Genomic DNA, 16,574 nt, shown 5'->3' with positions numbered 1-16,574 from the left:
AGGTCATGAGTTTGAACCCAAAAACTTTAAGCTACAAGCTATTAATTTTTTGTAAAAATACTATTACGCTACACTCAAAAAAAAAATTAGAATTTCTTCTTTTATGAAAAATAGTATTTTATAATTTCTACTATTTATGGTTACGCAAAATGATTTTTTTGATCTCCCTACAGAAACGGAAAAAAACAAAATATGTTTATTTAGAAAAAGAAAAATAAAATATAATACTTCTAACACTTTCCATGAATATTTTTGGAAGGAAAAAGAGTTTTGCTAATTAATTACTAATGTATATTGAAAAATATTTATAAAATTTATTATAATTACTAAAAGCTTTCTGTGTGAATTTTTTTTTTTTTTTTGAGAGATTTTGTGTTAAATATTAATTATTATATAATATAATTTTTTTTATGTAATTACTAATTATCTTACTAAACAATACAATAAAAATTTATATGTAATTATCATTTTTACATATAAATACACCATTTATTTTAAAATATAATATAATTATTAGATCGTTTAATTATAAAATTAATATCATAGTAATTATACAATTATATCCAAACATCTCCTTACTTATAATTTTTGTGATGTGCAATTCTATAAAAACATTTTCTTTAAAATATAAATTTTTAATAATTGCCCCAAAGTATTTCGTTTTGGCTCCGCCCCTGGCTGTGAGAATACCGCTCCATAGGGATTGCTTCGGGTCGAAGAAGAAAGGGAATGAATGAGAGTACCAGAACGTAGTAAGAGTGACTCCGGCTTCGCATAGGACCAGATTTCTTCCAGTGCCACCAATATGATGAAGTCCAAATTTCTTCCGGTTTAGTTTACACTTCCAAGCTCGTTTGGTAGGTGTAAGTGTTTTATTAAATAATAAACGATCTAGGGGTCAACCTCAATCTCCGACTGACTCAGATGCAGTGATCTGGATCGAGATTCAAACTTGGGACTCGAACCCAGACTCGAGACTTCCAAACTCCGAACCTCGAACCTGGACTCAGGAGTCAATATTAGAGTGGAGTTTATTAAAAATATATTATAACTTTACACAATCTATTAATACAAGTCAATATCAAACATACTATTTTTTTTTTTTTGAAAGAATATCAAACATACTATTGTATTAATATAATACAATACAATATAATACATTTACATATTTATTTAAGTTACAATATCAATATGATCAAATTATCTTTAATTACTATGAATTTTAATTTTGTTTTTAATTATATAAAATTTAATTACATAAAAGCTTATTAATTAAATTTGAGTTTAGACTATTAAATATATAAAATTTTAAAATATAAAAAAAGGTAAATCGTAGTATAAATACACAAAATTTTGTATTTGTAATTGTTATTTTAAAATATAAATTATTTTCTAACGATATAAGTACTTAATGTTAATAAAATTTTAACTTTTTGTTCAGTTTAATCAATATAAACTTTCTTTTAAATTAATTAAAATAATTAATACTATATGTTTCAAACCTAATGACTTAAAATTTAAAGTTTATGTGTGTCATGTTTAAACTTAAAATACTAATGAAATCTCTACTGACGAAACTACATAATAGTTACAGTTTTATTAATATTAAGTTTATTATAGTTATAAACTTAAAACTTTAGGTATTTATATCGTTATTTAACCAATATAAAATGGTTAGCGGTTTTCTATAGTCACTATTAAAATAAATGAGATATTAAATTACACTAATTATTAATAATAATATAATATAGGGTGCCTTTTTTTTAGAAATAATAAGTGTTAAATATTGGTACCCTATAGCATTTTTAAAGTATTAACAAACTTGTTTTTAGTAAGAACACAAAGTATGACATAAGTATTTTATTAAGTTGTTAAATTATTAATGAATAACCAATAACAATCAATGAATACTATATATCATATTGTATACGAGAGATGCTCCCTAGCAATTCTCGTACAATTTACCAATTTATTTACTAGGTGGTCCCTCCCAACCCAAGTGAAGTGCCAAGTTGTGATTCTTCGAAAAAAAAAACAAAGAAGAGATAAATAAATAAGTAAACAAATAAGTGGGATATGATATATGATATGATATCCGTTGGTGAAATGACAACCAACAAATGTCGTGGTTAATTAATGGTATACTGTCTTTCGTATGGCACTTTCCCAGTAAGACAGTAGACGATGAATTAAGAGTTAGAAATTTGACTAATTATCTATTTATTAAGTCAAAATTGTTCTCTTTAATTTAAGCTCCTCAATATTAGTAGAATAGGTTATTGTTTCTTAAAATCATATTCTACTGCTCTTATTTGAACAGCCCTCTCTCTCTCTTGTAAACATGCACACGGAAGAGCACACGATCGGACAACCTCAACCTCGCGACCACACGATCCATAGACCACCGCGACCACACCACCCAATGCCGACAATATTTTTGTCAAAGATAATCTCTCATTTTTTTATAAAGTTTTAACTGTAATTGTTTTATTTTTTTATGATTTAGGTTTAAAACAATTAGATTTAGGGTTAGATCTGTATTTTTAGTAGAGAATATGTGATTTTTGAGATTTTTAGATTTGGATTTGTTTTTTTTTTTGAGGGGGGGAGGGGGGGAGGAAATTACGATTTTTGCTTGGCCCAATGTAGGTTCGATGTAGGCTCAATGGTAGGTTAATATTAGAGGGATTTAAGGTTAAAGGAGATAGTCCGATAATAATTTTTATTGTGAAACGATGGGTCTGATATGGAGCCTGATAGGTCCAATATCAACAAGACAATATTGAACCTATCAGACCCTACGTTGAGCCCATCGTGTCACAATAAAAGTTAAAATTATAAGGACCATCAATCCCACTAAATGCATAATTAATCAAATTTTCCTTAAGAGTTGCTATAAACACTATTTGATGATACAGAGATATTTTTAAATGAATGTTTATTGGAGTGAGTAAGAATGGTAAGAAAAAATGTTTAAGAGTATCTTTAATATATAGTAGCATTATTTAAAGGTTTAAAATCCTCAATTTCATTTAAAAATATATATGTTTTTTCTAAATTATTTTTTATATTCTTACTTTTAAAAACACTTTCATATAGTATAACACTTTTTGAGAATGCTATTATAAACTAGGTAATTGTTACGTGCCAAGCCACGTAGTGTTAATTTTATTTAATATTTTAGTTTTTTATTTGAATTAATAATTAAAATAGTATAATTATTTGAACGATTTGTTTTATAAAAATAAAATATGTGTCAGTATATTTAGTAAGTTAAACATAGTTGTGTTATAATAATGTATGTTATTAATAGTTAAATGTACATTAATCTTCTAATTGAAAAAAGTTCTATTATCTCATTTCATATCTAATTATAGCTACACAACTATATATTTATAGACTTTCATATTCTTTGCAAATTACTAATAAGCACCAATAATATTTTCATATTCTAATATTTTTCAACCTTCTCCTCTTGGTGGTAAAATTAAAAATAAAACTAAAAATAAGCACAAACATATAAGGTAAATACTAATTACAGCCTATTTCATCTTCTTTTTATTTTTTTAAGCCCAAGCCTAAAAACCTCTAAGCCAACACAATTAATCTTCTTTTTTAAAAAATAAATAAAAAAATTATTAATATTCTCCCTAGGTTTGTTAGAGAGATATGTGGCTAAGATGATTTTTTTAATTTAAAAAGAGATTATTAATATTTAAAAGATTGTTTAATTTTTTGGTTTAATTATTGGGTTTATTTGTTAACGGGAGATCAAACCTAATCGTTAAATTTAACAGAATATTCTTTTATTTTTAAGTATATTCTGTTAAACCAATAAATGCCGTTAGATAGACACTTTTAATATATAAAGATATATTGTTTGTTTTAGTTATAAATTGTATAACTTTATTTACTTTATTTTTTTCATTAAAAAAAAAAAGAAAAGAGTGTTGTTGGAAGAATTTAGACAACATCAAATTTGTGTGAGTTTGAATATTCTATAATAAACATGTGAGTACTCAAAGAATATAGTATAAATTATATTATATACGAGTTAGTTATTTAGGCAGAATGTGTAGTTTTATTGGTAGTATTGGATTGAGTTCTTATTGTTGATCTTTTTTTACATTTTGTAATTGAGTCTGATTGTTTAGTGGTTGTCAATCTGTTTTCTAAGCGCTCTTCCTTCCTTAATGAATTTGGTCATTTGTTAGAGGATTTAGCAAGTTTGATGTCTAATTTTTTGATGTGTCCTTAATTCATGTACGTCGAACGACTAATGAGATTACACATAGATTAGCTTGATATTCTCTTTGAGTAGATAGAGAACTTATATAGTTTGATAAGATTAATTTCTTGATACTCGAAGTTGTATGAGATTATGATTCTTTTTTAATGAAAGTTATTTCATGGCTAAAGAGAAAAAAAGGTGTGAGCATTTTCAATGGTACTATTTATTTATTTTTAATTAAAAAATTAAAATAAAACTATTGTTATTATAGTTGCTCCAACCATACGTTTTATTATATATAGTTAGTATTTGATTATGCTAATAATATTTTATAATTTAAATTTATTAAATATAAATTAATTTTATAAAATAATGAAAAGGTAATAATATTTTTATTAAAAACTATTAGAAAAATTTAGTAAAAATACAGGAGCCACTCAATATTTTTATTGAAAGAGAATGGTTAGAGATACTCTAATATAATTATCCAAATAAAAAATGCTAAAAGGTACTTATAGTGCTTAAGATTCTTGTAAAGTTTTGCATAAAAAAAAAAAAAGATTCTTGTAAAGTGTAATATTATTATTGATGTAACTCAATATCAGGTCCCACTTATTTTACTTTAATAAATATTATACAAAATCACTAACAAGTTATATGACGAAACTTCATCGTAGTACTAAGCATCATAAATATCTCATAGAAATGCTCAATACGAATTAGAAAATTATTAAAAAGAACTATTGATGTCTAACATCCTCCTTAGTATCATTAATATGATTAATTAATAAATTTCATATAACTTAAGAAAAAAAAAATATTTTTTTAAAAAAATAGCTAACTAATAGTAAAGAATTATCTAAAATTAATAACTCTCAATAGGAATGGGAAATTTGACTTTTTATGCTTACAACATAACTAATATTTGTAAAATATGACAATTTTTATGATATCCCTAAAATACCTCCATTTACATCATTCCATTTACACCATCAGACCACCCATCGGGCTACCCATCGGACCATCCATCGGGCCACCATCGGACTACCCATCGGGCCACCCATCGGACCACCCATCGGACTACCATCGGACCAAATCTACTACCAATTTTTTCTTTTATGTTTTTGTACATACAAAAGTAGCATCAGGTGACCATCGGACCACCATTGGACTACCATCGGACCCCATCGAACTACCAATTTTTTTTTTTATGTTTTTGCACTAAAAAAAAGTATACAAAATTTGAAAGCGGTATTTTTGGATTTTAGATAAAGTAGTCATATATTTTCAATGATAATATGTATTAGTTTAAAAATAAAATATTAAATATAGCTAAGTATAGAAAATCAAATTGGCCATAGGAATTTTGATTGTGCCTCGTATCAATGCTGTTTTTTTTTTATTGTGTAGTATGAATGGTGTTTTAATTATTATGAAATCAAAAAGTTTGTAGGTAGTAGTAATAGTAGGCGAAGTAAACGAGGACAACTACACGGCCTACACTTGGGTAACAAACAAATATATATATAGAGAGATAGAGAGAGAAAAATACAGTATACACATACAAATAGAAAGAGAAAGAGGAAAGAGTGTTGTCTCCGCTGTCAATCAAATCTTATACACTCTCTCTCTCTCTCTCTTTCTTCTTCTCTCTGCTCCATCTGTCCTTCATGATTTCTGGGCCTCTCAGTCCCACCCAGAAACATATTTTTAGATTCCCTTTTTCTTCTTTTATTTCTCTACTTCCCATACTTTCTCGAGAAAAATTCATGTTTTTCCTGAGAAAATTCTCTTCATAATTGCTTTTGACTCTTCCTCCCACCATGTTCTGTATATTCAAGGTAAGACAAACCCAAATGCTGAGTAATTTATATTAAATTAGTTTGATTGTTTCTACCTCGATGCACTGTGTTCTGTATTTATTTGTTCCATAATTGTAACTGTATATGTATCTTAACTATCAAAAATCTGTCATCTTTATTCTTAATTTTTGCTTTATTTCTTGTTTGAGTGTGAAAACAAAATAAAATAAAATATTTTCCTTCTTTTAACATTTCCTTCCCTCTAGTCAAAATCAAATCTTCTGCCACAAAATAGGGTTTTGTTTTGGGCTTTGACCTGGTTTTAGAGGCGACGCGAGGCAACTCCCGTTGTTGAGATTCCTTTTACTCTCAAATTCAAATTCTGGAGTTGCAAATTCTGAGAACCCAACCCAAACTAAAGGTCCTCTTTTCAAGGTAAAAGCCAAAAGGAGTCTGCTTTGACGTCATAGCAGTACCCTTAATCTTCTTTTTTCCTCCTTGTACATTGTCTCTGGTGCACACCCTATTGTTTGGTTGCTGAGAATACGGGTAAAGGAAAGGAAAAGAAAATAAAAGAGAAAGATAATAGAAAAAAGTTACCCCTATTTTGATAAAATATACAAGAATTGAGTATAAAGGTATAATTCCTTGTGCATATGAAAGTGTTGGTAAATCTTCTTTTCTCACACATATTTTTTTCCCTAATTGGGTATTGTTTTGTTTCTCCATGTTACATCTTCATATTCTTTGGTAAAGTTAGGGATAGAGAAATAGATGGGTATATTTAGTTTTCAGCCTTGGTAAAGCTTTTTCATATATGGTTATATTTTTTTTCATAATTTTAAGGTGTTTCTGATACACAGGTTAAAGAGTGCTTCTGATTGAAAGTACATTGAAATGGAGGGTGGTATCTATAGAGGCATAGGAAACGGGACCCAAGTAGATGGGAAGGTTTTGCAGACATTTCAGAAGAACTTTGTTCAAGTTCAGGACATTTTGGACCAGAACCGGTTGCTAATTAGTGAGATTAACCAGAACCATGAGTCAAAGATACCAGACAACTTGAACCGGAATGTGGGACTAATCAGAGAACTTAACAACAACATCAGAAGGGTGGTAGATCTCTATGCTGATCTCTCAACTTCTTTCACCAAGTCGGTGGATGCTTCATCCGAAGGCGAATCGGCTGGTACTTATAAATCAGATGGAAAAACTAGTCAGAAGAGAATTAGATCCGGGTAGTTCTTTGTTCTAATTGAGCTATATATATCTCTTATTGATTCTGAACCATTCCATTGTTGAATAAGAAGAAAGATTATTCTGACATCCAAAGGAAACAAGTACTTAACAAGAATAACATTTCTGTATCACTTTTAGATGTTTGAGGCTTTGAGCATCATCTTAATTTTTAACCAAGCTTGAATTTAATTTACATTTATGAATTCACCACTGTAGTTATGCAAAACCTTTACTGCTGGATCTTCAATATCCTTGTAACTGTGTTAAACCAATTGGATTAGAGGTTATACATGTTTAATATATTGGTGTCTAATTTTTAAGTTTCTCTATCTTATAACTAGTTCTGTGAATTGGATTGTAATTCCTGGGAAGTGGGATCATGATGACTGATCTTTTATCCTATTCTGATTAATAATCTATGTAATGATTAATAATATTGCGTAATGCTTACAAACAATTTCCTTAAAAAGGCTACCAATCTGCAATTTGCAGCAAACATAACTACTCTCATCTTTTAGACTGACATAAAAGGCTAATCTGTGATTTTGGATTTGAACATTTTTGTTTTTGGGTTTTGGTAATCATATCTAGATACTCTCTGCTTTTGATTGGAGCTTTCAACAACCCCACTTTATTCCTTTCCCATGTTTGTCAAAAGAGAATACTCATAATGTCTCAACCCTATTGAGGAGTACTGTGGAGGATTAGTATATACTATTTTTTTCAACCCTTCAGATTGCTTCAATTTGGGTGAGTAAGAAGGTGTGCATTACTTGTAAGCTTTTGTTTTCATTTTTAAATCAAATCTCTCATTAAATAATAATTAATTTCACAAGTGCATAATGAGCAAGTCCGTGAGCCATTTGTCATAGTAAATAACTCTGGTAAATTGGTAAAAACTCTATATATTATATTGGGAGGAGAGGGGTACAACAATTATGTATAAAGCAAGTTTGTATTATTACACAACTGATTTTTGAAAAACAACCACTAGCTTAGAATCTCATGCAGTAAATGATTATCCTTTTTGACCATAGTTGTCTGTGTTTTTTTTTTCTTCTGTTTGGTGGCTGCAAAAGAATGCACTACTATTATTAATTTATTATTAATTTTCTTTATATTTTTGAGGTAAGAAAGCACTATTATTGCTTGAAGAGACAGAAAGATAATCCACACAACAAGACAAAACAACACAAACGATATTGTTTTTAAAGATAGGGAACTGGTTCAACTTTACTTATCTTTTGCTAGATTTATTTACTTCTTTCTGATTGATTCTCTCTGAGTTTACCCTTTTAGCATAGAGCAATGTTCTTTCTCTCTCTCCCTCTAATACACTCACACAAAGACAAAAGAACCAACTCAAGTTTGATTGGACGATTGTGATTTTTGGTGGACCCTTTAAGCTTTTATATCGTTTATTCTTCACGCATTTGCTTATAACCACTTAAAAGTTTTTCTAGTTGTTGCTAGAAGATTCATCATTGTTATGAATAGATATTTTTCTCTCCACATGGTTGCCACTCTGTTTATATTATAGTTTGATTAAGAAAAATAAAGAGAGAGAGATTAGAATCAAGTCATGTCAATGAATTGCCATTAACTTTCCTATAATTTTATTAGTTTCTACTTTATTTACTGATCACATTAGTTGATTAATTTATATTTTATTTTTTCCTACCGGCCCTTTTTCAGCAAATACGTTATACACCAATAATGTCTCCTTTCAATTTTAAAATATTCGGATGATTATTATGCTAAGCTAATCCGATCGAGCTGATTTATTTGACTAGAACCTAAATATGAATGAAAGCATATGTAATATTGACTCTACTAATTTATTAGTCAATTGAGAGTTCAACCTTCAAAAAGAGATTGAGAATATTTTAATGTCTATTTCTCAGATGATTGGTGTTTCTAAGAAAGAACCAATCACAATATGAGGCCTTTATCTTCTAAATAAAAGAGAGTATTTTATGTATACAAACGAACACAGTTTTATACAACTGTCTACTTTTTCACCGTAGAAATGTTATAAAGGACACTTTAGTAACCCCAGCACTATGTGTTATTGTTATTAATGGTAATCATTAAACATTGGATTTTGGATCTTATATATTTTAAGTACCATGTCATGGTTACCACATAGTAAAAGTATTTTGTGAAAATAAAACAATTATGAAAATATTTATTATTAAATAACTTTCTAAAACAATTATGAGAAATAGTCACGTTGGTCACATGCTATTCTAAAGTTACAGTGTGACCATTATTCAATTATTAACCAATTTTTTTTTTTTTTATATTGTTAGTTTGGCAAAGTGCTGGTATAGAGATATTGGACATGTTGTACCTTAGATTTTTTTTTTTTTGAGACCAAGTTGGTATAAGGGAACGAGTAACAATTTATAATGACTTTTTGGAGATCTCATCTCATCTCAGTTGTTGTATCATTGCACTTTTTGAGTTTTTATAGATAGGAAATATATTTGAGATATATTAAGAAGGTGAGTTATTGGGATTAGATAAAAGGGGACAAACAAAACAATGTGTGATGGGATGGCCTAAGTTTTGGAATCTCATGGGGCTTTTGAAAAGGATTGAGGATAAGATTTTTGCTTAGAATATAAAGGCAAGGGAATGTGAGTCGGTATCCGTACATTTTTTAAAATTAATTAATGGTCCCAGTGGGTGTTTTTGACATTATGTTATACATTAATTTAACGTGATTTAGTGTCCAAAATCTTAAACAAGCAATTTAAAAAACTTAGAAGTTATTGGGTCATATTTTTAGTTTTTAGTTTTTAAGATCCGGAATTTTTATAAATATGATAATTGAGGGTATAATATACTTTAAATAAATAATACTATATGTTTTTGGGTTTTTTTTATTTTTTTTTACATGTATATGAGTTTTTTTTTATGCTATATTTTTTTTTTTTTTGAGTCAAAGTGAAAATTTTATTTAAACACTTTCAGCCATTACAATAGACTTGAAACCAGCAGAAACATTATGCTGATTAAAAATACAATCTGACGAAAAACAAGACTCTCTCGCAAGACAGTGAGCAGCCCTATTTCCAGATCGTTTAACAAATTTTAAAGAAACATTATTCAAAGACGAAATTAAAGCCCAACAATCCCCAACAAGTAATCCAAACTGAGAAGGCATTAAAATTGAGCTATTAATAGCTTGCACCACCACCAAAGCATCAGTTTCTATTACTACACTGGACCATTGTTTTCTTTCTATCCAACTCAAGGCCTCCTTAATGCCAATTGTCTCGGCAATTTCGGGTTTAACCACCCCAAACCGAGAGACAGAAATAGCTTCAAGGAGCATTCCATTCGTATCACGGGCCACACACCCAAAGCCAAACTTGTTTTGTTCCTGAAAAATAGCCCTATCAACATTAATCTTAACCATATGAAAATTTGGTTTCTTCCACCGCTCATCTACATTATTGATATCATCAATCAACAATGCCCCCATCTTTTGAGTTTGAGCAGTACAATATTGGTTAAGCACTATCCTAGCCGATCGGACCACATCCATAGCAGAACAAGTTTTTTTATTCCATAGAAGCTCATTACGAACATACCATATCTTCCAACTGATACACGCTGCTTCTTTAACCACAGCCGCCGATTGTTGCACAGTTAATGCAGAAAACCATCTGTTTATGCTATATTTTTGTAAAAAAAAAGTGAAAATCTTATATTTGTAAAACAAAAATATAAAACTTATTTATACTATGTAGGATAACATATAAGTTGCTTTTTAAACAATGTATGATTGTTTTCAAAACATTTATTATCAAATTTTCTTCATAAAATAGTAAAAATGAAAAAAAAAATTATATAAAATACCACCTAATTTATTTTTTATTTTCCCTTATATAAATATATAGAAGATTCTATTAGCATATTCTAAATATTTTATATCGTCTACTAGGGTTTCTCGTTCTTACATCTTTAGTCGCTGGAGGTTGTCTTTTTTTTTTTCTGCGGCCAGGCCCGCTGACCCTCCCTGGGCTTAGGCGTGGTTTGATCGGGATTTGTAGTTTTGCTATGCTATTGCGATTAGGTTTTTGCTATTGCAATTAGTCTTATATTTGTGACATAGTTTTAAGTGTCATTTGTTTAAGTTACTACAATTAATCTTGTTTCTGTGACATGTTTTTGTTTTGTTATTGGTTCGGCTTCTTTATTCTTTGATGACTCGTCATCAAATTACTATTAGAGTATTAGTGGTTAGAAATAACAAGTTTTCTACAACTGAAGAAGTTGTTAGTGGTGTAATTACGTACCTTACATAATAGTTGATTGCTCAAGCTAAAGGATTGATTGTACTCGTTGCAACAATTTCTACTGTTGTGTCTTTTGAGCAGTGAATGAAATTGAACAAGTATTCTTAAGGTTAACTGTGATGCTACAATCTTTTTCATTTCATTTGATTTGATTTTATTTTAGTTTTTTTTTGTCAAACAATCCGAAAAAGTAGGCAACCAATTGGTTGGCTTGTTTTTCTAATTCTAATCCTGGTCATGTTTCTAATGGAGGAGGTGTCCCAATTGAGTTGGAAACTATTATTTTAGCTGATTACTATAAAAAAAATTGCATGATTTATTCAATAAAAAAAAAACTTAATATTCATTTGCACCAATGGGTGCACCATTTTCACTAAACAACAACTCTAATTATTTACACTAAATATAACACCAAATAAAAATATTTTACTTAAAAAATTTGACATTTTATACTATTTACATTAATAACTAATTTATGTTATAATTTTGTATTCATATAGTAGAATAATATAAAGATTTCATTTTACACCAATTTCAACTTCCAAATCAATCTCCGCGCCTAAAAACACATGTAGAATATTTTTTTTCATAACAATATTTGTTATAATTATAATATCAAACCAGTAATTTTGAAAAATTATGAATAGTCTAAGGTATCGAGGACAGAGTTTCTGATATTTCATTTTAACTATTCGAAATTTTTAAAATATTTACAAGAAATGATATTGTAATTATAACGAATACTTCTATCAAAAAATATTTTGGTATATATTTTCGAGCGCGGAAATTGACTAAAAGGTTGTACTTAACCCTCCAATTTAATGAAATAGTGTACCTTGGAGATTCTCTAAATAAATCACAAGAGGAATTTCGTGCTCTCTTTATTTTCCTTTCTTATAATATAGTGAAATTTAAATAAAATTAACATGTACATTACGATATATAAAAAGAAGACCACATGAACCGAATTGGTCATTGGGATTTCTGTTCTGCTTTATTCATCAACTGAGTCAAACATTCTTTCCAGTCAGGAACATTATTTTCTCCGTTCACTACCTATTATCACAGTAAACTGTTAACACCACTAACTTATTATAAAAATAAAAAATAAATAAAAACTTATAACTATTGAGTCAAGCGTGTCTTATTTCTAAACAATTTTCGTTCAGTGTCCTTTGTTTCCATATTCTTTTAGATTAAAAATAGGCTAGGCTGGGTGCAATAATTTATTCAAGAAATTTCTATACCTCAAAAAAAAAGTTAAGCAAAAAGATTGAAAAATTATATATACCTCAAATGTAAATCCCTTTTGAGGGACCACATCAACTGCTTCCACACAAATAAAGGCAGCATCCTCCTTGCTTAGACTTTTTATTGCTGCACAACCCTGTCATCAGCATCAACTTATAAGCTCACAAAGGTCCAATTTCCTTTAACTTTTCCAAAGCCTTTAACAGTGGACTTCTATTAAAAAAGCTAACTGTACAGCACAACTCCTCAATTCATATATACCTCTTCAAAGCTAAAGCCTTGCTTTCCACCTGGAGTGTTTAGTAAAGAGCCACACCTTATAATAGTGTAAGGAATTCCTGATGCAGCCACCAATGATTCCTCTTGCTCGGCCTTTTTTTTTGTGTTGCCTTTCATGAGAGCTTGAATGCCCCCGGCACCTTTATAAACACACAACTGCAACCTAATTAAACCACAATCACATACCATTTTCTTCCTTTCACATGCATATAATATGTAAAGGTTACCTGAGATAAGAGAATTATATGTTGTACCCCTTTCAAGTTTCCAACATTGGATAGAAAACCCTCCTGAAAATAATCATAACAACATCCTTCATACCAAGCCATTGAGTCACAGGATCCCAGAAAATTACTCTCTTCTCTAGCTCTTTCTCAAGCTAGTTATGTATTGTTTGTATGCTTCTTTAGGAGAAACTTAAAAATGTGGAAGATAATGATAGTACATAGCATAGCATAGTGGATTCAATTTACACTTGAGCTTACATTTGGGCAAATTATAGTCCGAACTCCTCTTAGAGCTCTCTTCAGAAATGGTTTGTCCCTTGAATCACCAGCAATTGACTTGAAAAAACAACTAAAATTTTAGCATGGAATCAATAGTCTAAAAAACATTGCACAAATTTAAGTGGAAGTTAAGTTAAAGCTAGCTACCTCAACATATGTTCCAAAGGCTTCGAGTGCAACCCTCTTATCCTTGACCAATGCTTTAACTCGGGCTCTCTTGACAATCAATGACAATATAACCATCTACACGGGCTAAATATCACAAGACTTAGAATACTACAAACACTTTGAAAAACAAAACAGTAAAAAAAGGGTTTGAAACAACTGAGCTGAGATTGTCCAAATGTATATTGCAAAACACACCTGACCAATCTCACTATCTCCATCAGTAACTAAAATTGCATCCCTGGCTCCATTTTCTTGTACATTTCAAAATAACTTAATTTAGAATTCTCGCATTCTCGAAATAATTATATATATATTTTAAAAATTGATCACTTATTGAAATTACCTGAAGATTCGTCTTCGTCTTCATCGTCAACAATGGAGCCATCTTTAGGGAGAAGATCAGGTGCCCCATACCATCTTCTCAACTTGGGACCCCCTATAAAACACGATTAAAAGCTTAGAGCACAAAATAGTGATAGGATCGTAGGAGTGAGACTGGGAGTGTACAAGAAAAGACATGAAAATTTTGGACCTTCTATATAGTCAAGAATTTGGTCAGCAAAGCTGATTTTCTTCTTGGCGGAGCAGCGGAAATTAAGAGCCCTTTCGGAAGTGATGGTGGTGAGAAAGGTAGAATTGAATGGCGTGCAGCATGAGATTGAGTTGTTATCGGTAAAGGTCCTTAGAGAGAGCGTAGATGTACAGGGAAGAACACCCGCCATAGATATAGAAACCACCACGCTCGAGGTTTCTCTCATCCAATCCAACCCTTATTTTAGTTTTCATAATTAATAATGCGGATAATATCCAAATTACAAAATAGGCTCACCGTATCCAACAACACAAGCCACAGCTACAAACGACACTTTCCCCTTAATTTAGTTTACTGTCGTATATTTTAATTATTATTTTTTTAAATTTAAACTAAGAGGATCACTGTAGATTTTTTTCCTACTCTTTTGGTTATTTTGATAATTTAGTAGTCACTTAAAGAATTTCCATCACACAAATGAAACTACCTAAAGCAGTTTAACTAGGGCTGAGCATCGGTCGGTTTGGTCGGTTTTTTTACAAAAAAAAATCCGAAATTCGGTTTTCGGTTTGGAAACCGACCGACCAATCCAGAAACATCCTTAAAACCGACCAATGTGAACCGCGGTTTGGTCGGTTAAAACCGACCAAACCGATTTTTTTTTTTTTTTGTAAAATATAATAAAATTTATTCTATAAACACATTAATACAAACTCTAAACACATCATTATATATTTTACAAGTCCAACCATACAAATTATAATGTCTAGTTAAAAGTTCAAACTCTAAAATACAACATAATACAACACAAATCAAATATAACTTATAAGTCCAAAATAGTGAATGACTTTAATAAAATTATTACTTTTAAATTTTAATATTAATAAAATAATAATATATTATATATTATATATTTTACTTATCAGTATATACTATATAGTATATACAATTAGAATATAATAAACAAACTAAAAAATTATAAAATTATATATGTATAAGATATTTCGGTCGGTTTCGGTTTTATTGGTCGGTTTACGGTCCAAAAAAAAACCGACTGACTATTGGCGGTTTAAACCGTTGTCGGTTTTTTCGGTTTTCGGTTCCGCCGGTTTCGGTTCCAGCGGTGTTCGGTAGGTCGGTTTAAACGGTTTTTTCGGTTCTCTGGATTTTATGCTCAGCCCTAAGTTTAACCATAAAAAAGTCAAGCTTTTAATCCCTTCTAAGAAGTGTCGTGGTGGGATTCAAACTCTTTACCCAAGCAAGAAGGAATGCCGGTAAAAATATATCTACTAATACACCACGCAACACACGGTATAAACAGTTTATTATTATAAACACTTTTTTCTTAATTAAGCTTGTGATCTTATCAGGATCATTTTAAAAAATACAAAATAATAGGTCTACGTCAAAAAAAAAATAATAATAAATCCAATAAATAATTTTCACAAAATACAAAGTTTAAAGAAGTATTAACCCTCCATTATTTACAAAACATAAACCTAGAGACAATTATCTAATAAAAATAATTGTGTCAAGAAAATCATAATCTTTTATAAATTTGTCTTCATTTTAAAACTATAACACAATCTAAATCTAAATCTAAGTCTTAGAAAAAATATTTGCTTGAAGGTACACTTAGTTTAAGATTTATGAATTGTGTTTAAATGCACCACATGCAAATTTGACTAACTCACTAATGTTGCATGAATGATGAACATAAACTAATAGAATGTTTTGTTTTGGAAAATGAGACAAAATACAAGAGTTTTCGGTATTCAAAAGCATAACCCTTAACATACATAAATACTCTTTTAAGGCTAATTTTTGTTACATTACAATTTAAATAAATGGAAATCTGATTTTTTATACTTAAAAAACCTTAATATTTTTGTTCTTAAACCAATACATTTCAAACTAAAAAATATATGACACTTTTATCTAAAATCCAAAAATATTCCTCTCATAACTCAGCCCCATTTTTTCTCAACCCGCATATGCATCGGATCCCCCATAGGGCCCATCGGACCCCATCGGACCCCCCCAACTTGCAAGCATCGGACCCCCCATCCCCCCGTCGGACCCCCCCCATCGAACCCATCAGACTCCCCATCGGACCCCTATTTTTTTTTTGTTGGTTTTCAGTTGAGGCTCACGGGTTGAGAGAGAGTAAGAGAGAGGGGGGTTGAGTCCTTCGTCGGAGGTGGTGGGTGGTCCTCGGTGGTCGTCGGAGGTGGTGGAGGTGATCCGTGGAGGTGG

General features: G+C 30.0%; 2 protein-coding genes across 3 annotated transcripts; one reads left to right on the top strand and one right to left on the bottom strand.

Moving 5' to 3' along the window:
- The first annotated feature begins 5,778 nt into the window (after window positions 1-5,778).
- Window positions 5,779-7,595, top strand: LOC115707067 (protein ELF4-LIKE 4). Of its 2 annotated transcripts, XM_030634897.2 has the most exons (3): window positions 5,779-6,072; window positions 6,300-6,468; window positions 6,897-7,595. In XM_030634897.2, exon 3 carries the CDS (start codon window positions 6,931-6,933, stop codon window positions 7,273-7,275), a length of 345 nt encoding a protein of 114 aa, XP_030490757.1. In that variant the 5' UTR covers window positions 5,779-6,072; window positions 6,300-6,468; window positions 6,897-6,930; the 3' UTR covers window positions 7,276-7,595. The 2 variants fall into 2 exon arrangements, with proteins under 2 accessions (XP_030490757.1, XP_030490756.1); XM_030634896.2 differs by lacking the exon at window positions 6,300-6,468 and having other exon boundaries at window positions 5,781-6,072.
- Window positions 7,596-12,434: 4,839 nt separating this feature from the next.
- On the bottom strand, window positions 12,435-14,583 carry LOC115708274 (uncharacterized). Its single transcript, XM_030636501.2, has 9 exons — window positions 14,319-14,583; window positions 14,130-14,222; window positions 13,982-14,037; window positions 13,766-13,861; window positions 13,598-13,675; window positions 13,340-13,402; window positions 13,095-13,268; window positions 12,874-12,969; window positions 12,435-12,638 (listed from the first exon to the last, which is right to left on the bottom strand). Exons 1-9 carry the CDS (start codon window positions 14,542-14,544, stop codon window positions 12,555-12,557), a joined length of 966 nt encoding a protein of 321 aa, XP_030492361.2. The 5' UTR covers window positions 14,545-14,583; the 3' UTR covers window positions 12,435-12,554.
- Between the last annotated feature and the right edge of the window lie 1,991 nt (window positions 14,584-16,574).

This window comes from Cannabis sativa, chromosome 1 (genome assembly GCF_029168945.1).
Source record: "Cannabis sativa cultivar Pink pepper isolate KNU-18-1 chromosome 1, ASM2916894v1, whole genome shotgun sequence".
NCBI lineage: Eukaryota > Viridiplantae > Streptophyta > Magnoliopsida > Rosales > Cannabaceae > Cannabis > Cannabis sativa.
The sequence above is the reverse complement of the archived record's forward strand: the minus strand, read 5'-3'. Positions and strand labels throughout refer to the sequence as shown.